Raw genomic sequence first — 26,713 nt, forward strand, 5'->3', positions numbered from 1 at the left:
CATACTGTACATCAGATCATGGTAAAATACAGATCTGGATCAATGTCTCGGATGTCATCGTCAGACTCATTGGACAGAAGCAAAAGATAAGTAATTTTTTTTTATCCAAGTATGTATTAGATGCTAAAATAAAGCAACAAAAATCGTGGAAATCTATGATCGTGCAAATGATCTGTGACCTGAGCAAAACCATGGGGATTTTATTTATTTATTTTTTTTTGGCAGGACTAAAATTTCTATAACTTTGATTTTTTTTTTTTTTTTTTTTTTACAAATGTGGTTTCATTTTAAAGGTTTTTTCGAGCTGTAGACAATATTACTTTGTCACACACCTATCTATATAATGATCTAAAAGGCATAGTACAGTGAACGCAGTACGGGAGATAATGATGATGATGATGATGATGATGTCAGACAGTCTGAGGAGACACACCTGATCCCTCTTGTTTAAACCTGTAAATGATCTTTAGGTGTGGATCTTATGGATGGGATCAAGGATTGAATTTAAATCTACTTTCACTATATCGTCATGTATGCACTGATTAAAATGAATGAGCTGGAGTGCACGGATGAATGTGTCTTGTCCTTTGCTCACCTTCTCCACGTTGTCCACGGTGAAGTCGGCGGTGCTCGCTGCTGTCCTAGCCGGTGTCTCCATGCTCTCAGAACAGGCGAACATGACAGATACTCAACACAGCCTCGTCTTCTCTTGTAGCTTTCACGCTATTCTTCTCCTCCTTACTGTTTTCTTTTGTTTCTTTCACCACCTAAAGCTTTAGCTATCTAAACACGAGCCTGGGCGCGATGTCTTATCGTTAGCTAGCGACTGAGAAGCTAGCATTGCTCAGCCATGTTTGTTTATTTTCTCTCCTACTCTAAACGCCTTGCAGCTGAAGCCCACATTATAGGACACTTTTTCGGATTACTGCCTGCCAAAGTCATTAAACGTTCATAAAAAATATAGCTGTATCGCTTCTCAATGGGGCAGTGTTTCCTAAAACCCTTCTTCCCTCCTCCCACATCTCTCCCTCTCTCTTCGGCTGCGTTTTGTTCCAGAATATTTCTGCAAAGGGCGCCCCCTACTGTCGATTTAGGGAACATCAGTCGACCAAAAAAAAAAAAAAAAAAAATCACCGAAATTACATGTGACGTCGCAGGTGCAGACGTCACTTCCTCCCTGCGTTTCCATGGCAACATAGCGCCTGGGATTTTTATTAATTATATTGATGCGATAACATTGTAACCATGACGTCATGGTGCATGGCGCTGATATACTGTAGTGCTTGGGCCCTAATAATATTCCTAAGAAAAATAGGCCCCAATAATAATAAATAAGAAAGAATAAACGTTTACACACGATAACAATCAAAACAAATAATAAATAAGACAAATAATAAGACAATAGACAAATAATACATAAGAAATAATAAAAGTTTGCACACAATAATAATAATAATAATAATAATAATAATAATAATAGAAATAATAATAATAATAATAACAAAAGAGGTATAGGTATATAAAAAAAGTGAAAGTATAACATATACAAGATGTAAAAACTGAATTATATAAAAAAGGCCAAAAAGAAATATAAAGATATAGGTGTATACAGTATACACCAATCAGCCATAACATTATGACCACCTACCATCCCACAAAAACTGTCATTTTAAAGTTGGTCTGACCCAGCCCTGTAGCCTTCACAATTTGGCCTTGTCAAAGTCATTTAAATCATTACACTTGCCCATTTTATCTGCTTCCTACACCTCAACTTCAAGAAAAAGATTTACTTGTTTCCCAATATATCTTACCCACTTCCAGCTGCTAGTGATATTGAATATATAGAAAATGTAGCTACTGTAAGAAGGGACAAATTGTAATTAACAGACTGCAATGGTCAGGACATAACAAAAGTAATTCAAGGAACGAAAACCCACAGTGCTAACCACTAAGCCACGGTGCCACCCAGCCTATGTAAAAGCAAAATTTATGCGTCATATTAATAAATTGTGGTGTAGTGCTTAGCACTGTGGCCTTACTCCTCCAGGGTTGAAGGTTCGATTACTGCCTTAGGTCTGTGTGCATGGAGTTTCCTCACACAGTCCAAAGACGCAGATTGTGTACGTGTGTCCTGCAATGGATTGGCTAATTGACATTTCCAAATTGTCCATAGTGTGTGTATGTATGGTTCCATGTCGAGGGTATACCCCTCCTAATGCCCTAAGTCTCCTGGAATAGACTCCAGTCCTGGCATCCCTGTACACAGCATAAGCTATATAGAAAATAAATAAAATTTGTCAAGATATATAAATCACCTTTTGCGCTCCAGTAAGGCGCAATAATTGATGGGAATTTTTTTTATGTTCTTGTTCCCCACACCGTTTATAGTTCCCTTTCAACTAAGCAGTTTTGAAACCTTTAAAAGCGATTTAAAACTCCTTTAACATGACTGAACACCCTGTGCAGGAACTTCAAGTAGATCTGAATGCTCTCTCTCTCTCTCTCTCTCTCTCTCTCCCTGTTTCTCTTTCTAATACATCATACATGTGCACTAGGCCTGTATGGCTTCTAAACCCCATGAATTGCCTGATATATTGATATTTGTAAAACAATTATGACATATGAGCAGGATCAATTTATTTTACCTATTAAATTATTGAAAGTTTTTACCTCTTTTAGTCAGACACAGTCGTTAACCTTGTCTTAATGGTCTATTATATTGCATTGTGGGAAGGTGAGTTTTTTGGTGTCTCAATATATCTAATGTAACCCAATAGTGCCCCCATGTGATATTTTTAAAGAACTGTATTTGTGTTTAAGGTTTTGTTAAATTAATCTTCTATACCTCCTATCTAGTATACAGGATCACGGGCGCCTGTTCCAGTAGACTTGGCATGGTGTGGGGTACACCCTGGACAGGGTGCCAATCCATAAAAGGGCACACACACACAATTTTGGAACACCAATTTTCCTGGAGAAGCCCACCAAGCATAAAGAAGAATGTGCAAACTCCATGCACACCGACCCCTGATGTGGAAATCAAAAGTAAACCCCTGAGGTGTGGGGTCACATTGCTCACCACAATATAAGTTATTTTTTCCCAAAATAAAGTATGTGAACGCCTGACCATCTCACTCACATGTTCTTGTTGAACACCTCTGCAAAGGTGATGTATGGTGAGGAGGCCTGGGGTGCAGTTTATACTCCAGTTCATCATCAAGGTATTTAGGGTGTTGTGGTCAGGGCGCTTAAAAGGACAAATTCTTCCAATCCAAATTTGGCAAACCATGGCTCTGGCTTTTTGCACAGGGGCTCTGTCATGTCATGCTGTTAATACCCTGAGGCACTTGTATTATATTTGTTTTAGGTCTATGAAAAAAAAAAAAAGCCATAAGCAAAGATGCCTTTGAAAACATTTCTACATAAAAGAAATGTCTATAAAGACCACTAGATAATAATAAAATAAACACAGTCAAAAAAAGTCTTTGTTTGAAAATAATCAGTAGTATTAGATACAGTCTTGTGCAGTTTTATAAATAAAAACAGCCTACTGAACGCTCTTACCGAGTGTGCTGGATAATTCTGTTGCCTTTGTCACACTTTTCTATTTTCAGGCAAAACCAAGGAGCCTAAAATTTTATTATTATTATCATTATTAATATCATCATCATCATCATCATATATATATATATATATATATATATATATATATATATATATATATATATATATATATATATATATATTATTGTTGTTGTTGTTATGGTTGTTATTTATTTCTATTTTAAAAACTGGTCTATAAAAAAACAGTAAATATATATAGCACAGCACCATGAAAAATACTTGCCCCTTCCTGGTTTGTATTATTATTATTATTTTTTTGCTTATTTGTCAGATTGAGATCATCAAACTAATGCTTATATTATATTATATTATATTATACACTAAGAAAACTCTAAGGAAATAAAAATACTGAAATATATACAGTACATAATGTATTAAGTACTAAAGATAATATGGGGCTTATATTTATTATCCAATATTTTAAAAATGTAAATAGTAGAAAAATGTAAATAGTTTTTAAAATGTAGATAGTAGTCACTATTTATAGGTTATATGCATTTCTAGGTTTTATTTGATATTTTCACTTTTAAATATAACACTAAATTGTTTCTTTAAACCATAACGAGGAAGTGTCACGTCACCATGTGTGGGCGTGTCCGACTTTAGTAACCCCGCCCCAATCCGCGCTATTTCAGTAGTGTAAGAGCTTCTGATATGGGCACAGCTGTGTATTAGATGTTGCTCCTCTGCCGTAGTTACAAGACAGTGTGTGTGTTTTTTTTTTTTTTTTACTTCAAGGAGAAGTTTAAACTACTCCCATGCTTAAGGAGGAGCTGCACGAAGTTAGAGAATTAACAGAAGCAGAGATTGAATCCTCCTCCTAATCATCATCATCATCTAAATCATCACACTACTGCTTACTTTACTTTTGCAGCCATGAAGAAAACGGAAACTATTGCTCTTAGGGTGCTGCTTCTCTTCTGCTTGTCTTGTTTTATACAAGGTAAGAGTGTGGTTTATTACAGTTATGTTGTTGGGATATGCATTCTCCTGCACTGATTGTATGTGTTGTAACTTTGTATTATTGTAATAATCTTGACCCCCAAGTCACTAGTTCATAGTGCCACGTGCGCATGTGTTGTTATATATATATATATATATATATATATATATATATATAATCTTTACTTACTTTACATGTTTCTTTATTGCCTTTTTCACACCAAACCTTTTTTTTTCTCTGCTGAATTAACTGTCACAGTAAACAGTTTAAATGTCCATAGGAATGAAAAACAGATTTGCCACTAAATGTTCTATTTCAGGCGACTTCTGGAGAGCTCAGCTGACTTAATTACAGCCCAGGCTTTCTACTTCTGCTCTGTGGTGCTGGTTAAGCCACACCAGATTTGTGGAAGAAGCTAAAACTGATTAGAAAAGAAAATCTGAATCCTGATTGCATTACAGATTGATGCAGTCAGAGCTTCTGCTTTGCATTTCACACATGAAGGATGGCCAGATTTAATTGGTGGTTTCTCTATGGTTTAATATTTACAGACATTAGAATCCAGTAATGGCTAGCTGCTCATTCTGATATGCTCGTCCTGACACTCACTCTCACTCATTGTCCATACCACTTTATTCTGTATACAAGGTTGCGGGGGCCCAGGAGCCTATCCCAGGAGATTTTGGGCATGAGGTGGAGTACAACCTGGACAGGGTTCCAATCCATTGCAGGGCACACACATACATACACTCACATTAACACACCATCACACACACACACACACACACACTACATACTACAAACGACCTTAGATTTTTTTTATTTATTTTTTGACATTTCAGTAAGCCGGGAGAAGCAAAGCAGTCTAAAGACATGCAAATTTGGCTAATTGGCATTTCCAATTCGTCTGGTGTGTGAGGTATGTATGTATATATGTGTTTGCCCTGCAATGAATTGGCACCAAGTCCAGGTTGTACCCCACCTTGTGTCCTAAGTCTGTTGGGATAGGCTCCAGGCCCCCCGTCACCCTGTATACAGAATATACAATGGGAGGAAACCGGAGCACCCGGAGGAAACCAACTGACCTCCAGGAGAACATGCAAACTCCATGAATACAGACCAGAGGCGGAAATTAAAGCCGGACCCTGGAGGTGCAAGGCAACAGTGCTAACCACTAAGCCACCGTATCATGTTACGTTTATGAGAAATACAGTATATGAAATGGTTCTTAAGCACATACAGTAAATAATGATTGCAGTGTGTCAGTCACTGTTTAACAATGATGAATTATTAAATTCAGAATGTGTGACATGTTAATGAAGTGGTTGGGATATACTGAGTAATATTTCTGATCTCATTCCAAGTAACATGAGAGAGGTAAAAGAAGCATGTGACGTTTTGGCTTTTTAACCCCGAAACAGAGCTTCCATTGATTTTAGTGTTTATATAGAAACATTTGAGTTTTTTTTTTTTTCTGCTTCATGTTTGCTCACTTAGGCATAAACCTCTTTCTGTTCTATGAGCATTACTACAGAAGCAGAAAAAGAAGTTGCTCTTATGTCACTCACTGGGTATATTTGGGGTGTTCACGCATTTAAAAACTCAACGTGCATGTATGTTTGCATTTTTCTTTTTAGATCAAGATTTATTTTTCCTATTATGAGTGAGTTACAGAACCCCACAGTTTATACATTAGGTTCTAAGAATGTGTCACACACCTCCTTGTGAACTCCTTGTTCGAGTGTCACGTAGGTGGGTGAGCAAGACTGTTCTGAACATGCAGTGGAACAATCACGGTTTATTTTTAGAGCCAACCCTTTTTCTGTCACACTCCATGTTCTATCTGACTGCCTGCTGACAACTTGTTGTCTCTGTGAATGGACCCCTTATAAACGTCCCTGCTGTAAAATGTCCTTATAATAATACAACTACCATACATTTTAAAGTTTCCTTTGTGAAGGAGTTGATGTGCTTTCATTTCCTTTGTTTGCTTGCGCATGTGAAGCAAATTTATTGGAGCCAATGCATGCTGGTAATCCAGCTTAGAGAGTATTAATGCAGAACGAGTATTTACACTATACATATTTTCTTGGCCACTGTGTTATGGTTCTGCTTGTCTAATCTAATCAGATCGACATGTTTGCTCAACATATTAACATTAATTCCTGACTTTTTAAACATCCCATATTATATTTTTATCTTTTAATAAAGAAACAGAACCTAAACAGGAGATAAAATAGTAATAATCCACATAACATCAACAAATTATTGAATCTAGGTATTAATAGGTAGTATCTTAGCAGTTAGCAGTGGGTTGGTGGTTTGAATCTTGCACTTGTGGTTGAAGTTTGCTGATGTTCTTCCTGTGCTTGGTAACTTTCCTCCAGATACTCTGGTTTTCCCCTGCAGTCCAAAAACATGCTTGTGGGCGGTTCCAAATTGTCTGTAGTCTATGATCGGGGTGTGAGTGTGCTATGCCAGAGGTTGCCAGAACTAAACATGCCCAGCAAAGTAACATCCCCTACAGTAATAGCAGCTGAATAGAATATTGTGGCCAGCCATTGCTTAGTAATGCTGGCTTGGATGAATGGATGTATTAATGAAATTATGTAGTAGTTTAGTGAGCATCGGCTCCATGTTGTCCCTATTACAATGATTTGTGGTTTCAACATTTCTTTTTCCATCACCCTTACTATTGTTTTTTTTCTCAGTCTTTCTCATTTGGTCCTACCAATTCCTTCATGTCAGTTAGCCTCGTAGGAGGGTAAAGGTTAACACATGGCTCCTTTGAGTCACTTGAAGGCAACCAACCGCATCCTTTACAGGGTGGCATAACATTTCTAAAGAAAGAGCTATCTGCCCTCTTGTGTATACATAATCCCTCAGATGCCCACAAATGGCTTGAGTTGCACTCATTAGCAGGGTAGAGACAGTAATACAATAATGCCATCCATTCAAATTATCCTGTTTGTAGCCAGATATTTGCCTGTCCGATATTTTTTGTTTGTTTGTTTGTTTGTGGGATTGGCATGAAATACTATTCTAATTGTATTGCCTTACTCTCTCCATGTACATTTTAAGCCAAATGCCTGGAAACATAAGCATGAGAGAAATTAAATCTAAGATGGAGTTATATATACGTCTCCAGTACAACTGGACCTGCCATCATATTAAAAGTAATGTAATGTACAGAAGTGGTTGAACCATTACAGAGCAGAAAATGGAGTGAACTTCAGGATGCTTTGGCTAATATTGGGTCCACAGAGAATAGCAAATTACAGATAAGACAAACACTGTCTGAGAAGAAAGGAAAAAGCATCTAGAAAAACAGGAGGCAGGAGTAGACAGCATTGTCGCATTGGATGTCCTGGGTAGGGAATTTCACACCCTTCTTCTGGTTTGCATGACGTTCTTCCTGATGATCTTTTACATATATGTTTTTTTCTTTTCTTGTTATATAGATATTTTACTGTAAGATGTTTTCATGTTTGAAAATCAGAAAATGTGTTTTGTATTGTCTTAATAATAGTCATAAAATAAACATGTACAGTGCTGTGAAAAAGTATTTGCCCTCATTCTGATTGTTTACTTTTTGCCATATTTGTCACACTTAAATGAAGCTGACCAAACCTACCTGGCCCTAAGTGGAAAAGTAAATGCCCCCCAGGTAAATCATGAACTGTGATTTTTGGAAAGCTTTTCAAATTTCACTAGCCACACACTGCCAGACATGTTGAATCAAGAAATCACTTAAACAGAATCTGTTTGCACGGTAATATATCTAAAAAACCAACACGATCTAAAGAAATTCAACAACAGTAGAGAAACAAAGTAATTGACGTGTATCAGTCTAAAAGGGTTACCAAGCATTTGTAAGGCTTTGCAAACCACAGTAAGAGCTGATATCCACAAATGGAGAAAATTTGGAACAGTGGTGGACATTCTCAGGAGTGTGTTGCTTACCAACATTAATCCAAAAGGACAACAAAGACTCATCCAGAAGCTCATAAAAGAACCCAGAACAACAAAGAATCGCAGGCCTCACTTTGCCACCTCAAGTCCACCTCCGAATGGCTCAAAAAAAGAAAAAAGATTTTAGAGAGACCTAGTCAAAGTCCCAACTTAAATACAATTGAGATCCTTAAACAGGCTATTCATGGTAGAAAGCCCTCTGTGGTTATATTAAAACGATTCTCCATGGAATAGTGGGCCAAAATATGTCCACAGTGATGTGAAAGACTCACTGCCAGCTATCGCAAAAGCTTGATTGTATTGGTTGCTGGCACAACTAGTTATTAGGTTTAGGGGGCAATTAATTTTTCTCACAGGCAAGTTTAGACAGCTTTTTCTTATTAATAAATGAAATTACATTTGAAACTTTATTTTGTATTTACTTGAATTATCTTTGTGTAATTTAAAAATTAGTTTAATGATTTTAATAATTTAAATGTGACAAATATGAACCACCTATAAGACACCATTCCCACCACCTGCTCATATGTAGTTCTTTATATTTAAAATTTCATGTTATTAGATCATTTTGGCAATATTTTTGAGTATATGGCCTTAAGTTTATTGCTTCATTTTGACACCTGGTGAAATAACAGAGACTGGTTAGTTTAACACCAGTCTAAACACCTAAGTTTAAACACCTAAGAGAAAGGTATGGTGATGTTTTGGGTGAAGCGATGTCAAAAACAGAATGTGTTGGAAAAGAGACCAAAACAGCACCATATTGCTAGTATTCTGCCACCACCAAACATACTGCTATTAGAACACAAGAAAAATGTTTACTAAAGCAATGTTTTAGTTAGCTAGTTCGCTAACTTCACAAGAAAAGTATGTCAGCGCTTCAGCTGGGGATTATCTATGGATTATCTATTAAAATAGACCAGTATGTTTTATGTAACTAGCAGTTTGAACACAGGACTTTCTCAGAGAATGCACGGTATTATTTAAAAAAAGTTGTAAGTTTGTCATTATTTACAGTTTACGCTTTAAAATCTTTTTTCTACTCATACAGATCATTTATTAAGCGTTGTGCCTTTTCCCCCCTTGTTATATCCTTGTTTCCAGTCAGTCCCCTGTAGTAGTCTAAGCTCATCAGATCAGATAGGGTTTGCTCTTTGAACTCGCCTTCAAAGCTGCGATTAACAAAACCAAATGCTAAATAAACGCTAGTTTAAAAGCAAACGCTCGGCCAGGTGCACACGTCCAGATCTGATCTGAGAAACGCTTTGCTACTATATTCTCACCACGCTTATGAGTAAATGCAGTTCATCCCCTACTGACACAACCGGCATCCTTCTTATGTCTCTTTTTGCTTTCTCTTTTTCACATAGCTATTCCCATGAGTTTTTCTTTGTTAATCTTTTTAGTATACATTAAAGAGTGAAATCTCTTCTTCAGCTAGGGATTGTCTTTCCGTCTGCTTCTTGTCTTTAATTCACACACGCTATATCAGTTTTCATCTCACTTTCTGCACTGCCAGGATTTCACACCTCTATGCTTCCTTTCAGCATTTGTCTTCCCAGAATTTGTCCTCGTCTCTCTTTTTCTTGTCTTCTCCAGCACACTGTAATAAGCAATATGTATATTCTCCTCTTCTAATTAATGAACTGTATCTGAATGATCAAAGGCAAAACATCTGTTTACAAAGTGGAGCTGTGAGATTTAATCATTTTTTTAAGGTAAACTTTAAATGGTCCCAAATATACCACAGCGTTTAATTGGTCCCAAATATACCACAGTAATTTCAAACCTCCTGCAAATACTTGCATTTTGAGAGAGTATCTAGGCTTTTTATTTTTTTGTACAACGGGTTGCTGCAATACTGTTATGTATTGAACTGGAATGTGGAGCAGAAGATTGACAGAAAAACGATTATCGCTTTTAACATGTGAGAAATGGAGCTGCCCAAAATTAATCAGATAGCAAAATTTTGTGTTGTTCAAATTAATTAAGATGAAATTGCATTGTCCAAATTCTAACTAAATCAAATAGATAGTTTAGGTCCAGAGATCCACAGCTTTATTATACAGCAGAACTAAACTGACAATTTGTAGGAAATAAATCTTTTGTTTGCTGATGATGATGTGGGCAGCCATGTTGGTTAGACGTCCCTTGCTCAACTCCCAATTTTCCATGTAGTCTTTTAGCCTTTGGGGATTATTTTCTTTAATTTTTCCTAGTTAGAGATTGAAAATGACCTCCAAATATCATTTATGACTATTAACCAAATGCAGCAGGATGTTCACTCTTCTTTCTGCGTAATATAATGATTATGATGATATAATCAAATCTGTTCATTTGTGGCAGGTTCTGTTTAGCTCTTTAACTGTGTGGTTATATTTTAATAAATTTATTTTTAAATTGTAATCCTAAACTACTCCTGCTATTTTCCTCTTTTTGTTTTGTTTGCGTCCTGCAAGTTCATTTCTTGTCCAGGGATCTTCACAAACAAAGGTTCTGCCATCTTGTCTGTAAATAGCTACTGTATAAATCCTGTCATTAGAGCTGCTAGGGTCTGTGCCAACTAAACAGAACTTAGCAACATTCACATATTTTTTTGCATTTTTTGCACAATGAGTGTTTAAAAGTACACATATACATACTATATATTGTATTTCAGTTGTTGTTTATTTATTTATTTAATGAAGGGTTCCTGAAGGGTTCCTTGGTGTTGGTTAAGGATGCCATTTTATACAGTAATCATTTTTATGTTAAATATTAGTGTATATATTAGAATTAATAATTATTTCAGTACTTTCAGAGCTAGGACATCTTGCTTAGAATCATAAAGGCTGGGATGTTTTCTTGAGATGGCTGGTGTGATGACTGGGCTGCATAAAGCAAGTGGATGGGTAACTAAATAGAAAGTGCTAAAAGGAAGTTAATATGTGAATATGAACAAAGACGTGTAGAGTAGAACCATCAATAGCAAACGCACTTCTCTCAACTGTTTCGCCTACACCAATAGCGCAGTCCCTTTTTTCAGTTGAACTCTTTCGATTCCCTGTAGAACGAATATTTAGACAGCAGTGGATACAATGATAGACTTTCAGGTATATAGGTAGTCTACAGCACGCTCAAACACTGATTCTCTAAGCCAGCTACTGAAAATAGTGTTTCCCAAGATACTAGTGCTAACCCTGTAGAATTGCTTGTAATAAATGTGGTCGTTGTGCCTTGTAGCGCTCACATGTGCAAGTGTGTGTTTGCGTCAGAAGTGTGTAAGCCGTGGTGCTCCATCACTCTAGAGAACAGGGCCATTATTGTGGGGCTCAGGGTGTGGTAGATTGGGCTGTGTGTGCAATCACATGTGTGCGCGCGCACACACACACACGCATATCTCCCTGAGGATACGGACTTGTGGTGTGAGAGAGAGAACTGTTCGAGAGTCAGCTGCTCTGATATATGTGCTCTAGAGAAACTGTGTTTAGTAAAAAGGGGGAAGGGTTCAAACCAGGGACAAGAGCTACTGTCTGTTTTAACTTATTTGGTGATGTGACCCTTGTTCCCTTTAAAAAAAAATTATAATTAAGAGGTCAACGTGGGCTTAGTGTTAGTATATTTATTCCAAGTTACGCATGTCCTCAGTAAGCATTTAAGTATGTCTTTACTCTCTTATTTAAATATGTATTTGGCTTATGATATTTTTTAACTTAAGATTTTTGTAGATGCATGAAAAAAGATGGTTAAGTAAATGCTTTTGGGGACTGGTATAAAATACATTTTTTTATTTTATGTGAACGCTGCTTTAAATAAAAAAAAACCTTTGTAGAATATCCTCAAGACATTTAGCCAATAAAATGATTTTACAACTATTGTTGTAAAATCATTTGTCATGACTTTTTGGACATTTTGATCAGCTTTCAAGTCATTTAAGATCAAATGCATCTCTTACTATTCTTCTTCTTAACTGGCTTCAGATCAACATTACATTACAAAGCATAACATTACCATGTAGCTCAGTGCTGCAAAAAAAAGCTATTGCTTCTATATACAGAAGTAGAACTCATGGTTCCTTTTCAGCTGCTCTGTGATGTGACAAACAGCAGCTTCAGAACTTCATGTGTCTCAGATCAAGCATGTGTTAGCCCTTATAGCTTGTAGCGCTTGTGTGACTGAGAGAACGAGCTGGTGGGTGGTAAAATTAAATGATTTTGGAATTTTAGCATAACCTGTCAATTCTTGTTCCTGTAAATGGTGTATTTACATGGTTTGGTTCACTTCGTCTATCCATATGATACAGTGAGAAACGAATCAGTGACCTGAGACAAACCTTCCAAAATTTCAGGCTAAAACCTTCCAGCTGCAGTTTTCCCTGTTTCACTGCATAGAAAAAAAGGGGAAGTTCTACATAAATAAAAAAAGATTCAGATAAGTGTAACATAACATCATTTTCACATTGATGTGCTTGTGCTTATGTGTTGTGACTTCTTTTTTAGCTGGTGGAGTAAACGTATGTGTGTGTATGTGTGTGTATGTGTGTGTATGTGTGTGTATGTGTGTGTATGTGTGTGTATGTGTGTATGTATGTATGTATCTGTGTGTGTGTGTGCGTGTGTGTGTGTGTGTGTGTATGTGTGTCTATGCATGTGTATGTATGTATCTGTGTCTGTGTGCGTGTATGTGTGTGAGTGTGTGTGTGATTAGAATAGCTGTGAGAGTGGCATGCCTCTCTATCAGTGCTCTAATAACATTAACATGGAGTCACTGGCTTTTCTCAAAATCATCATAAAGGATATAGAGTCCAAGCAAAAGAGCAAGGAAATGCATTATTGTGGATGACTCAGAGTGATGGCTGGGAAAGAGAGCAAGGGAAAAAAGAAACCTGAGATCTTGTAAGGAGAGCAAGTTATTACTAGTTTTATCTTTAGCTAGCTGATCTGAGTGTCTCTGCTAACCCTGGAACTCAGTGATCTCAGACATTAAGAAGGTAGAGTGATAAAATCACAGTGTATCAATCAGTATTGCAACCTCTACTTTGGGTGGTACTTATTGGTGATTGGTGAACAAGCTGTAGTCATGCTAATAAAAGCAAGCTTTAGAGAGAACTAATCAGCAAAAGATGGTAGATAAAGATATAATCAGACTTATTAATGTTGCTTTCGTTTTACCTAAGAATTTGGAAATTGGAGCTCGGAATTACGTCATCAATGCAATCGAGCTACAAAGTGGAAACTTTCATGGTTTTCAGCAAAGAAGCTAGCCAGCTAACTGTCATGAGTGAAGTACTGTATATGTTCCTTCTCAAAAGAGTGATCTGAAAACATGTCTATATTTAAACTGATCTATAGTAAAATACTTGTATTGACTTTTTGGACATGATGCACTTCTGGGTGGCAAAAGGGGTGGTAATTATCTGATGCCAGTGCCAAAACCCACATTCAGTATTAGTCAGGGAAGCACTTGCAGCAAAAAAAAAAACACATCTGAAAACATTATGGTAAATGCTACTTATTACTAGGTTACTCTTTCATGTCTGGCAAAGCATCAGGTAATCTGGTGGGTAAAAATGAAAAATTAAACAGGGCGGGTAGAAACAGCTGCATACACACACACACACACACACACACTGTTAGGGAATGGGCACAGATGACTGTGATTGGCTAGTGCTTATGTGATTGATGTGAGAGTGCACTGCTACCCTAAGAGCTCCCAGCGACAGATGGTTATAGCAGAATTCAAACTTGTGATCTCCTTTACTGCTGCACCACTTAGCCAGGATTCCCATCACTGTCTGATTGATCGGTCCATCTTTAATATACAGCTTTCAAGTCATTTAAAGGGTACTTAAATGCATATCACAGGCTTCTGTCATCTCAGTCTTGATTGATGTATTGTGCATCCTTAGCCCTTAGCAGCTAATGCAGGCCAGGAATTTTCCAGAAGCCAAATATACACTTAGAGGGTATTTGCATAGCCCCTCCTCTGGTTTGACTCCTGAGCACCATTTTCTTGGAAGTCCTGCTTCCTTTATTCCAATTGGTTAGGGGGAAAAAATCACTTCCACAAAGAGGTGTGGGCAGGCAGTGGCAAATTACTAAAACATATGTTTCCTTGTTAAAAGGTCGTGAAATATGGCACCTTCATTTTGTACACTACTGTTTTCCCCCAATACATTTAATATGACTGTTTACCTGGTGTTTATTTCTAAATCCAAGCCAACAGTGAACATTGAACAAATTCTAGAAGTTTTTGCCCTACGTGCTGTGCAACAAAGGAGCAAATGTCTCTTTTTGATGTCCAAGTGAGCCATAATTGTCCTTGGGGGTTTTAATCAGTTTCACAGCCCATTTGCTCATTCTTTATTTATAATGGCCAGATAGGGCTCATTTCCACCCAGAAAATCCAGATTGTTCTAAATAATATATATTACAGATTAATCTTTTAATAGAAGCTTTTCCAATTTTGTGTTGCTCATTCCCTATTTTTCACCTTGTCTGATTCCCTCTTTGCCACATGTGCACATTAAAATAGTTTCATCCCTCTCTCCCTCTGGATCATCTCTCAGCTCTGCAACACACAAACACATGATTAGCCCATTATGCTTGTTCATGAGTTGCTTCCAGGAAGTCATCAGGAAGCTCTTCTCCTGCACATGCCCGTGATGTTGGAATAGATTTCTGCATGTGGCCAAAATGTCATTAATGACATTTAGCAATCAGATTTCAATGGAATAATGTTGGTCTTCAACTTTGACCTATACTGTATGCATGTATCCACAGGTGAAGAGGATCTTTCAGCTGGACCTAATAAAGACTTCACTATCACATCCACCTCCTCACCTCCCCAAAGGTCCTCCGCTGCAAATCCAGAATCTCAAAAAGCTACACTTCCTTCCACTTCCTCCGAGGGAGATGTAAAAAATGTAACAAATACTTCTGCTAATGAAACCCTCAACCAGCAGGATGATGAGACGGCAAACAACACAGCTGCAACAGGTGAGGCTTTTTAGCGGTCTTCACCTGTATCTAGTCAATCCTTGACAGGGAAAATGTCTTACTTTCAATATACCATGTGAATAGACATGTACCAGTAAGAAAACTTAAATTCTTGCATCTTAGTGGATAGCAAGTTTATATTATGAGATGGGCTCTATAGGTGGACAATGCAACACAAATACACTAATCTCTCCACACAGCTAAAGCCTAACAAAGAAAAAGCAAGTTAAGGAATTTTAAATAGAGGAGGGAAGAAAATATTATGTTACAACAAAAATATAACCAGAGTACATGTAGAAAGATAAGCGTGAACAAAACAACTATAGTGAGAAATTTAGCAAAGAATTAATGTAGCACAAATTTTGCATGGCCAGCAGATAAGGCAGGCAGTTCTTTTAAACTGGACACAATATATGAATCCTTTCAACGCACAAGATTTCCTGTTGAGCATGGAATTAAGGGCTTTTCACTTTTTAAAAAATACTTTTTCTTTTTTTTTTAAATATATTTTCTATAAAAATTACTGTTAGATTGCTGCTTATTGAAAACAGGTCCTGGAAAATGCGGTGAAACGATGCTGTGAAAAACATTTTTCGCATTAGACTTTACATTAGAGGTAAATTAGAGGTTTGATTATTTTATATATACATGTACTAGTAGGCTGATATGCAAAAAAAAAAAATTTACTATCTAGGTGTGCCCACGACTTCGTTTGTGTGTAATGTAATTCCACATTCATAAGTGCATTTTTAAAAATGTACGACACCATCTATTCAATTATGGAATGACATTTTTACGTTACTGTGAAGTGCGCGGAATGAAAGTGTAAGATCGCCATTATTAATTAGATTTTAATTGCACACTCATAAACGCATATTAAAAAATGTACAGCGCCATTTGTTGAATTTGAGATGAACTAATGATTTTTTTCGAGGTCGTTTTTTTCCCCATGATAAAAGCGCTTTCCATTTAAATTTTAAAGTTGCATATCTTTTTTTTTTTTCTGTTGCCCGATTGCAATGAAACAAAGCCTATATGTTACCTCAAGATCAGCCAAATACACCTGTAAAAACCCCAATAACATTTGTTCAGTAGCTTTTACTTGATGCGTGCACAAACAGATTCAGACAAAATGTAAAAAAAAACAGACAAAAATTCCAAAAACACAATGTTGTTGTTTAATGTACACACACCAACTTTACGGTTTTATTATATGTATAGATTTCAGATCACATGGTTAGTGTACTGGCACAGGGAGTCTAGCAAAGTGGCATAGAGGTTAGCACTGTCGCGTTGCAACCCTTAGGGTTGGGTTCGATTCCCGCTTTGGGTCTGTGTGCATGGAGTTTGTGTATTCTTCCTGTGATTCTGGGGTTTCCTCTGGGTACTCTGGTTTCCTCCCATAGTCCAAAGACATGCAGATTAGAATGCTAATTGTCATTCCAAATTCCCATGTGTGAGTGTGTATATGTGTGCCCTGCAATGGTTGGTACCCCGTCCAGGATGCCCTTCTACTATCCCCCTTCTACTGGGATAGGTGCCAGGCCTCCTGTGATTATGTGCTGAACTACTGTATTACCACCCAAACACCCCCCCCCCCCCAGCTCGCTACTTCCTATCTATGATCTTTGACAACCCTCTGATCTTAGCCAACCTACTGTAAGTAGCCTGCTGAAATATTTCTTTTTATTGTCTTACTTGCACGACACCAGATTAAATGACGGGGTGTTGTATGTAAATTAGATATAGATGACGGTAGACTGGGGGTGTTTTTTTTTCTTCCTATGCAAATTATAGATAGATGTGAGCTTTGTATCCACACAGCTAAAGCTTTTTAAAATTGAAATCATATAACTTCTTTGTTTGGAAATCTCTCAATTCTGATGCAAGTTAAAATAAATCCAATCCAAATGGCAAATAAATCCAAAAGGCAATTATTCCGTTAAATTTTTGTAAATAACTCGTACCTAAAAACATTTACAGTAAAATCACAACAAAATCATTTAGCACATTCTTATTATTATCTTTGGGTTTGTGCGTATATCCACGTGTCTCAAAGACCTGAGATGAAGAACAAAAACATCATGGACAGAGCCTCTGCAGCTCAATAAACAGAAGGAAAATGGTCTCTTAGACAGATTTATACTCTGTTCACATGTAACTTCAATGTAACATTGATCTAACACAAGGGTTTAATCATGGATCATGTACATTGTCTGTTTACCAGCTGTTTGTTGCTGTTGATGGTTGTTAGACTTGTTAAGTTGTGTGTATGTCTGTTGATCTGTTGAATTGCCTGTTTTAGGGAGCATAAGCCAAGCAGTACAGTATTTGTGAAACAAAAGGATCAAACAAACCTGGACACAGGGAATTACAATAGAAGCACAGTAAAATCTAAGTTAGAACGATAGCTTCGGGAAAGAGGGGATGGAGGCGGGAGGTAGTGTGAGATTTGACAAGAAGGTGAGAAAGTTTGAAGCCTGATGATGTTTCGTTTCATTTGCAAGTGCAGAAAAGCACCTCATCAGCACTGTTCACACTAGTGAAGAGAGCACTGCAACATCTGTGCTGTCTGGCAAACACGCGCGCACACACACAGAGACACACATACACACACACACACCGTATGTGTATGTGCTACCTCACAGCATAAAGATGACAAATCTCACTCTGAAACATCTTTCTCTAACACTTAGTCTCACATACAGACTAACACGAACAACAAAGATGTGCTTATTTTCTCTGTGCGCCTTTTATATTTCGTCAGAACTTCTTTTCAGAAACCCTATGGGTGATGACATGAAGGGTTTATCCAGTTCTGTTTCAGTCTATAATATCTATACGTTACTCTATAACATTCAGACACAATAAACCATTTCATTAAAAAAGATTTAAAATGACTGAAACCGTGTTTAAAAAAGTTTAATAATACATTATTAAAACCTGGAAGGTAGTGCTGAATTATCTACTGTAAAAAAATATTGAATGGAGATCACTTAAACACTGGATAAAGTGAGAAGTAAAACCACTTGTTAGTGAAACTCGTTACACAAAAAGGTTTCAATTTGCTAGAGAGCATAAAGATGTTTTTTGAAGCAATAGAAAAAGGTCATGTGGTCTAGTGAGTCCAGATTGATCCTATTCCAGAGCGATGGGTTTGTCAGGGTTAAAAGGGAAACGCATGAAGCGATGCACCAATCATGTATAGTGAGCGCTGTCCAAGCCTCTGGAGGCAGTGTTATTATCTGGGGTCATAGGTCCGTAGGTCAGGTCTAGACTCATTGCAACATTATGTGGCAATAAAATGAAGCCAGAACATCTCTAAACACAATTGTGCCTACACATATTTCGTGCTTGGCCCCAAATGATTCCTCACAGTGGATTTATTGTGAGCACAACTTGTTTGTGTTTAATCACATGAGAGCTGTGCCAGTTGTAGATGTCAGATGTGGAGACCGCAGACAACAGCAGCATTTTCTATGGACAATTGTTCGTTCAGGGCATAATTAAAAAAAAAAATGTTTTGTATGACTAAATTAATTGCCATTGTGGCACTTCTATAGCGCACTTGATTACTAGTGGTTTTTAAAATGATACTATTTTATTTTATCATAATCATACCCAACACATGAAAAGTGAATGCTTTCATAAAATTTTTCTTTTGTTTTTTTATGTTTATCTATCCTTTAAGATTTAATTAGCTATGCAATTTATTGATCATTTGATGGTCCATCGATTTACTTTAATCAATAGTTCAGTTTATTTAAAATCAATTCACACTTTTAAAATCATTTGGGCTTTTTAAAATGAAATTATATACAAATTTTAAATGTTCAGAAAATTGTTAAAATTCAGAAAAATTCAATCAACAGCTTTTGCAGAAACAAAATCCCCCATCTTCCATAAGCACTCACTTTTTTTTATGTATTGTTTGTTCTTGTTCTTTTGAGTTTATGGGTTGTTGGTGCATTACTGCCATCTACTAGATTAAAGTGTAGAACAGAAAATCAGGAGGATTAGAAAAGATCGTCACTTTTTACAAGTCCTAACATTTAACCAATCAACAACACAAGTTACAAAGCACTTTAATATTTATTAGATACTTTTATTCAATTTTAATATTTAAAATCTTGTAAATAAATATACAGTAGCTAATATATAAATATAACACTAATCTAATTTACTGATTGATTTCATTCCTAAGCTAATATTTGTCATTGTAATTTTTTATTATAAAGGTTTTCCTTCTGGAAGTGCAGGACCTACTGTGAATGCTCCTGCACATTTCAACAGTACAAGTGTTCCAGAAAACCTCACATATAGCCAAGATTCTTCAAACAGAGATAACCAAACGTCAACAGCATCCAATACAACACTATCCACCACAACCACAATCATCACCACCACCACCACAGCTCTGCCCACGTCGGCTTCCTCTACACACTCGCAGACACCGTCTGCCTCCACTAGGCCTCAGAATACCACCAATCTACCGGCTACAACCACTCCAAACAGGGGCACATCCTCAAATGTTACATTAAAGAGCACATCTGCTCCAACGGCGGCCTCAACCAATTTTTCCGTGACCACTATCCTGCCAGTGAAGTTCAGCAGCGCTCCTGTCCCTCCTGGCACCCCTTCTGAGCTGAATGTTGGAGACGACACTGCATGTGAGTGTTATATAATTTTTAAATACCAAAATCTACAGAAAAATATAGTGTGTATATGGGTGTGTGTTGATAATAATGTAGTGTACGCTTGTTCACTTTCTACTTTTTCCATGGATTTTCCCTTTGTATTCGAGAGTGCCAGTGTGTGCGTAAGCATTTGTTCTAACCTGATGAATGAAGTCACCTCCTATTCATTACCCAATTATCACAGTGCAGCCACACATACACGTGTACCTCGTTTTTGTATCTGAGGACTCTTTAAAAAGCCTATAGTGAGCACTTAGGAAAAGCTGATTGTGTGTGAAAAACAAGAGTGTGATTATAATATTGGAGGCCTTTAGGTTGGCTTGGGCCTGGAACATCATTATGCTGACAAAAAAAAAAAAAAAATGAACAGACTGAGCTTTGTTCTTCTGCCAGCTTGTATCAATAGCACACACAAACACTTATACACTGATATATAAACACTTACTGTGCATGCCACTGTTAGGGTATGTGGGTAATGAGTACCTGGCCACGTTTCTTATTTCAACCTGAAAAAAAAATGTCAGTCTGGGAATCTTCATTGCACGTCGATCGGAAAACATTTAAAAATGATGAAAAATCAATCCTTATTTCAATAATGTACTTGGAAAGTCTACTTTAAGAAATGAGAGAGAGCTTTATTGTCACTGCTCATAAAGATACAACGGAACATAATTCAGCAATCTCTAAAACCCACAGCATACATGTTGTAGAGTTGCCGCGCTGGCATTTCAAGCATAAATATATGCAGTATTCGACTAAATCCAATATGGACATGTTTATGTTTAGATGACTTTGTAACCTTGATTTGGCTTTCTGCCTGGAGAAGGTTTGGATAAACAGCTGGTTGTACAAAAATTGTCACACATTTAATGTCTCACATCCTGGGATGGACCTACTGTAAGCCTGAGCTAATTGATTTGTAATCAGATATCACAATAGTCATATTGACATTATCAAAATGGGTGATAAGTGCTCGTCCTATCATCCGGAGATCGCGAGTTCGATTCCCGGGTGATGCTGTAACCTCTCACAGCCGGAGGTCTAGAGAGAGCTGATTGGCCGAGCTCTCCCAGAGGGGAGGGATGAGAGGTATTTAGTGCTCCCATATTAATCACAGCTCTACAGCCAATCAGAGGAAACATATAGTCTTCGGCCCTCCCGACTGAGTGGTAGTAGTCCTAATGTGGGAGCCCCCTAGTGACGGGGAGGAAGTGGACATGACAAATTAAAGGAAACAATCTGGAAAAAAAATCCCCCCCCAAAAAAAAGAATGTTGAGGTAGCAATTTAGTAGATTTGAACTGGAATGAAAGTTAAAAGGTGACAATATTTCCAGGATACAGTACTGTGCAAAGGTTTTGGGGCCACCAAAGAAATTGGAACAAATGTTTTACTGTGACTGTAAAGTACCTAAAGATACAACTTAAAAATTAGCAGCAACCTCTGTTCCAACCACTCAGCATTCAGCATCACCAGCATACTAATCATAATCATCTGTCATCATCTGCACCTTTTTCTCACTGATTCATGCCTTAAGTTAGATCTCTTTTCATTCCTCTGAAAATCGAAAATGCCTCCTACATTAGAAACAAGACACAAGGAAGACTAACTTAAAACACACAAGAAAATCTGGCTCTCTGGTAGGAAAAAATGAAGAAATGAGGGTTGGCTCATGACTTTTGCACAGTACTGGATGTCCTCACTTCCTGTTTGCAGTTCCATCTCGCAAACCATCTTAAAACTAGATTAAGTGTTTATGTGCTGCCGCTGCATTCACATTCGCTCACTGCTGTCCGCATCCGCACTGGTTGTATAATTTTGTTTCATTTTATACATTTATTTTTTCTGGTTTGTGGTTTTGCCACATAAACATCACATGCTGCTGCTATCGATAGCCACACATCAATAGCATAAACAACATCAACCTAAAAATCACACTTGGATTATTGTGGATGGTGTATAGTAACATCCATTGGAGACAGCTGTGGATAATTTTTCTTGCAATCGCTAAGAACAGTTTGCACTCAAGTCTTTAATAGTCTTAAACTTATATGAAAAAATGTGAGGCTAACTAGAATGAATGCAGAATTTACAGTAATGCTCAAAATTTCAAGGTGTTTTCTTCCTATGGTGTATATTAGTATACATCTGTAGAACAGAAATGACTTCCAGTCGCACCATCTCATGTCACCCAGATGACGATGAGCTCCATTTTAAATTCTCTCATATGAGTTTTCTTTGCCACCGTCTCCTCTAGCCGGCTCATTAGGATAAATGAAATTTATGTAATGTGGCTTTATAAAAAATATGAAATGGTTACTAAATGGTCATTAAATTTTCCATTTTATCTTTTCACTGTATATGATGATAAGACTTCGCTACAATGCAGGTTTGTGCTGAATTTACTTAATATTTCCCTCTTCCTCTCTTTTTTTATGGCATGTGTGCTGTTGTGATCTCCAGCCTCTAGCAAACCCATGGATCCTCTCTTGGCTGGCTTGGTGTCCGTGTTTGTCGTCACCGCTGCTGTTGTGTCTCTTCTAATTTTCCTGAAACTCAGACGCAGGAACGAGCGTCCAGAATTCCGACGACTCCAGGATCTCCCCATGGTGCGTCTCAATTCTATAAGTTATTAGCACTCAATTCTAAAAAGGTATTAGCACTGTAACTGAATAACAGTTGTTTTTACATATAACATAAGTATATAAACATATCATTGATTTTTGTTTTCCAGGATGATATGATGGAGGATACGCCTCTCTCAATGTACAGCTACTGAGTGGTCATGAGAAACCCTTTAAAAAAAACCTTGAATGTCTGTCACCTAGGCCTCCTTGGAGCTCTGTCATCGTGAACATCTACCCGGTCACACTTTTAATTATTAGTTCCTGAACTGAAACGTGAGCTTCGTTATCTAGTTTGCAGTTGGAACCAAACAGGACATGAATTAAGCAGCTCTGATTTAAACTGTCACTTTTTTTTTTTATTTGGAGGTAGTATGTCATCCAGTCCTGTGCTATAAAGGTTGCAAGTACTCTGTGTATCAAAACATGCAAAGTAGGCCTTAAAACATGTTACCCCTGCTTGAGCCTAATTCCAATTTTAAATAGGCAAGGGAAGCCTCATCTTGAATTGTTTAAAATCCCTCACAATGAGGGTGGATAATGATGTTATTTAAATACACCCAAGCCCAAATTTATCTCCATGCATAATTCATTATATAAAATTAGAAAAAGTCCCAGGTAGGTCTTAGGCCTTGCTTATTTCATCAAATGTATAAGTGGTTAACCAAAAATGGAGACCAAAGAAATAATGTGCCTTTTAATGCAAAAATTTTAAAGCTTCTGGTCCATCATAGTATAGTGTGTGTGTGTGTGTATACAAGACATTTTTTTTATTGCAGCTTAATCACTTTTAATGCCTCAGACCAAACTAAATGATACAGAATAGCAGTTTAATTTGCAATTTCTTAACTGCTTGCTCCAAAATATATAGGCAAGGTCACATGGAGGGTAGAATAATACACTCGTAGGCAGTGATAATTGTAATATCTGCCTAATATGGAGTTTTTGTATTTTTTTATTTTTTATTTTAAAACAAATCTAAAATCATTTTTTAGTAAACAATAATTTAATAATATACATTTCCCCATTCACATGTGCTTCTTGACTGATTAGTTTTTAAAAAGTTATGTATCTAATTTAATAATGAAAAGAAAATTTGATGTAGGGACTAGAAGTGTACATGTGTGTTTGTATGTTATGGCTATTGCTGATTGGCTCTGTACTAAACTTGAGTACTCGAATAGGAGACACAGTACAGCCTTTGGCCTGCTCTGAAGAAATTAAGAGCAGTTAGCGTTTTTTTTTTTTTTTCTTTTTCAATTAAGTATGTATAATAAATCAGACACTGTAGCATTCCAGGATGGTGTGTGGTGTGATGCGGTTTAACTCCATTCAACATACATGAAGTGGTTTTCTAACAATAAACCGATTCTGATACTTTATTTATTGTGTCGGTTTAGGGTTTAATTAACCTTCAGAATTATTCATTACAGCTCGTCTAAAAACTATTAAAAAACCATAATGAGTTAGAAATTTTGTTCAGAGTATAATGGCCTACATAGTCATAAAGTCGTTCTAAGATCAGAGTATCACATTTAATTGGGATGTTGGTTTCAAGCCGCAGGAGACACTGAAGAGAGAGGAGCTTTGATTCGAGGATGATTACTAAGCTGTCTGGCTAACAGCAGAGTCATGTGCTCTTTAGCCTGTCATTAACGTTGACGGAGATTGATTTAAGCGAACCACAAGCAATGGTCTATGTTATATAAAAAGAATATTATGTATCTGTCCATGCTGGTCAAAGTCCTTTCTGGACGTTTTAGCAACTGTGTGTTTGTAGGCAGAGTCAGCAGTGGTGACAGTAAATGTGTCCTTGTCGACAGTTTGATCAGTGACCAAGACTTTACTGTGTCTTAGATTTTCCTTATTGGCTTAACATCACATCAATGGTGACTCTATAGGGCACTGATGAACAATCCAAGAACCGAGAAAACTATAAAACCGATCAAGCTCTATCTATGGAGACCTTTGTGACATCCTGTATTCTGCAAAGACAACTTGATAAATGACGTGTTTTTAACTAAATACATGATTAGGAATGTGCTCACAACTTCATGTACATTTAGTGTTGATTTCCACTTGCAATGTACACTTTCTCACACAAACCGGCTTTTTTGTGTCTTGCTGTTTTTGGTAGGCTGTACGTTTTGCACTTTATTGTGGGATAGGCTGCAGGGCCATTTTTTTCTGGAAGTGTTTTAGGGTTGTCAGAGTAATGTGTGGAGCTTTTGTTTCTTTTGTGAAAGTAAACCTAGTTGCCCTTTGTCATGCTTGTAATATCATTATTATACTTGAGGAGTAGAGTAGATTAGTAGATACTTGTTAGATTAGTGTTATGTGAACATGCACTCTTGGAAGGTGATCGTTACATAAAGTGGCTCATTTTAATGGTTTCCGATTTCGAAAAGCTCAGATCAAGGATGTGCACCTCTTGCACCGCAAGCCATCATTAGAAGTTTGAGTCATTTCACTTTTCTGTTGCAATTAATAACAATGTACAAAATGCGCACGTGTTTGAGCAGCTGGTTCTGGGACGAGTAGGTGCTTGTCTGTGAGCGGAAAGTGACTAATACCTCTCCTGTCAATCAAGAGCGGTGAAGAAGCATCACTTCCAAGTTTACATGACCATTCATGCCTTTCTCTTGGTTCCCTTAACACTGATCAGTAATGTTGACTTACTTCTTTTTTTGAATATAAAATTAAAAAAAAGGCTAAAGTGAAAACGCATCATCAGCTAATGCTTGCTCAGGCATTTGACATCTTTAACCTTTTATGTAATAATGACCATGCACAAAGTCTGATAGGTGTAAAAAAACAACAAAAAAACAATAATTAAAAATAAAAGCCATATACTCTTTCATTTCACAGAATGTTTTCACAGAAACCCAAGTGTGCGGGAATTATGCAGTCATTTTCCATTTTTAAACCCTGCTCTTTAAGTGTATTTACAGTGTATAAACATGCATATAAAACATTAACACCTGTTCCAGAGTCACATGGCTGAGTATTTTCAACTGTTTGCGAAACTAACTTACAGATTCAAAAACAGACCTTTTTTTATTCTCAAGTTATTATTAGAAGCTTATGTCTTTCCTTTTGTCTCTTTTTGTCATTTTCTGCTTCACATGCGTGCCAGAAGTGCTGTTTTTGTATTTTAAAAAAGATCATGTTTTCATGTTTGATGTTCCAAATGTTTTATTATTAAATTTCTTTACAACATATTAAATGTGTTTTTGTCTTATCAATTAAACTTGCCTTATTTTGACACAAGCGTATTTTATTTAGTGACACTTGCTCGGGTGTTTGGGTTATGATCGGTATATAATGAAGCAAAAAAGTCTACTATAAAGCAAAAAACACTTCCTTTTCATCTAGAACATTCAACACACACAGTACCAGTCAAAAGGACACACTTTCTAACGCCATGGTCTTTTTTTCTTTCTTTCTACATTGTAAAACAAAAATAAGCAATAATCTTTGAGATCTTGTCTGGTACTTACAGTATGCTCTGTAAAGCCTTCATAACCGCTTTAATCTGAGGTGCTGTGTATTAATTTGTGATTTTTCAGGCTGGTAACTCTAAATGAACTTACTCCCTAATATCACATGAATGGCACATGATAAACATGATACCCAAATATCATGTGTTTTATAGTTTATAAAAAAAAAAACATTTTGTTCTAGACTGAGGAAAATATTTGCAAACCTTTGACTGGTGCTGTACATTTAACTCATTTGCCCAATAAGTCTTTGTCTATTAAGGCTATTAAAAATCCTTGCATCTCACTGCTGTATTTTAGTAGCTAAAAGAAATAATAAAATGAAAGGACAAATATTGGAATCAGTAAAATGAGTAAAATAAATACAGGTTGCTTAT

The 26,713-nt window shown here is 36.8% G+C and overlaps 2 protein-coding genes across 3 annotated transcripts in view; one reads left to right on the forward strand and one right to left on the reverse strand.

Annotated features, from left to right (window-relative positions):
- The window catches only part of ipo13b (importin 13b), a 46,548-nt gene extending 45,503 nt beyond the window's left edge, over window positions 1-1,045 (reverse strand). For both annotated transcript variants that reach the window (XR_008356581.1, XM_053489009.1), the window contains exon 1: window positions 596-1,045. Coding sequence is in view for 1 of the 2 variants with exons in the window: in XM_053489009.1 (XP_053344984.1) it covers window positions 596-679 (84 nt within the window). In the remaining variant the exon portion in view is untranslated. The remainder of the gene's footprint in view (window positions 1-595) is intronic.
- Window positions 1,046-4,280: 3,235 nt separating this feature from the next.
- LOC128515040 (putative protein TPRXL) lies at window positions 4,281-26,062 on the forward strand. The gene is made up of 5 exons (XM_053489035.1): window positions 4,281-4,567; window positions 15,301-15,516; window positions 19,755-20,186; window positions 22,676-22,821; window positions 22,947-26,062. The coding sequence occupies exons 1-5, from the start codon at window positions 4,501-4,503 to the stop codon at window positions 22,989-22,991; spliced, it is 906 nt and encodes a 301-aa protein (XP_053345010.1). The 5' UTR covers window positions 4,281-4,500; the 3' UTR covers window positions 22,992-26,062.
- Window positions 26,063-26,713: the final 651 nt, after the last annotated feature.

The sequence above is a fragment of the Clarias gariepinus genome, chromosome 27 (genome assembly GCF_024256425.1).
Source record: "Clarias gariepinus isolate MV-2021 ecotype Netherlands chromosome 27, CGAR_prim_01v2, whole genome shotgun sequence".
Taxonomy (NCBI): domain Eukaryota; kingdom Metazoa; phylum Chordata; class Actinopteri; order Siluriformes; family Clariidae; genus Clarias; species Clarias gariepinus.

Bases quoted from the DNA above. Each gene is read 5' to 3' on its own strand.
- LOC128515040 (XM_053489035.1), top strand. From the start codon at position 4,501: ATGAAGAAAACGGAAACTATTGCTCTTAGGGTGCTGCTTCTCTTCTGC. The intron at 15,517-19,754 runs GTGAGGCTTTTT...TTTATTATAAAG, and splicing joins AAACAACACAGCTGCAACAG to GTTTTCCTTCTGGAAGTGCA. The intron at 20,187-22,675 runs GTGAGTGTTATA...TGTGATCTCCAG, and splicing joins TGTTGGAGACGACACTGCAT to CCTCTAGCAAACCCATGGAT.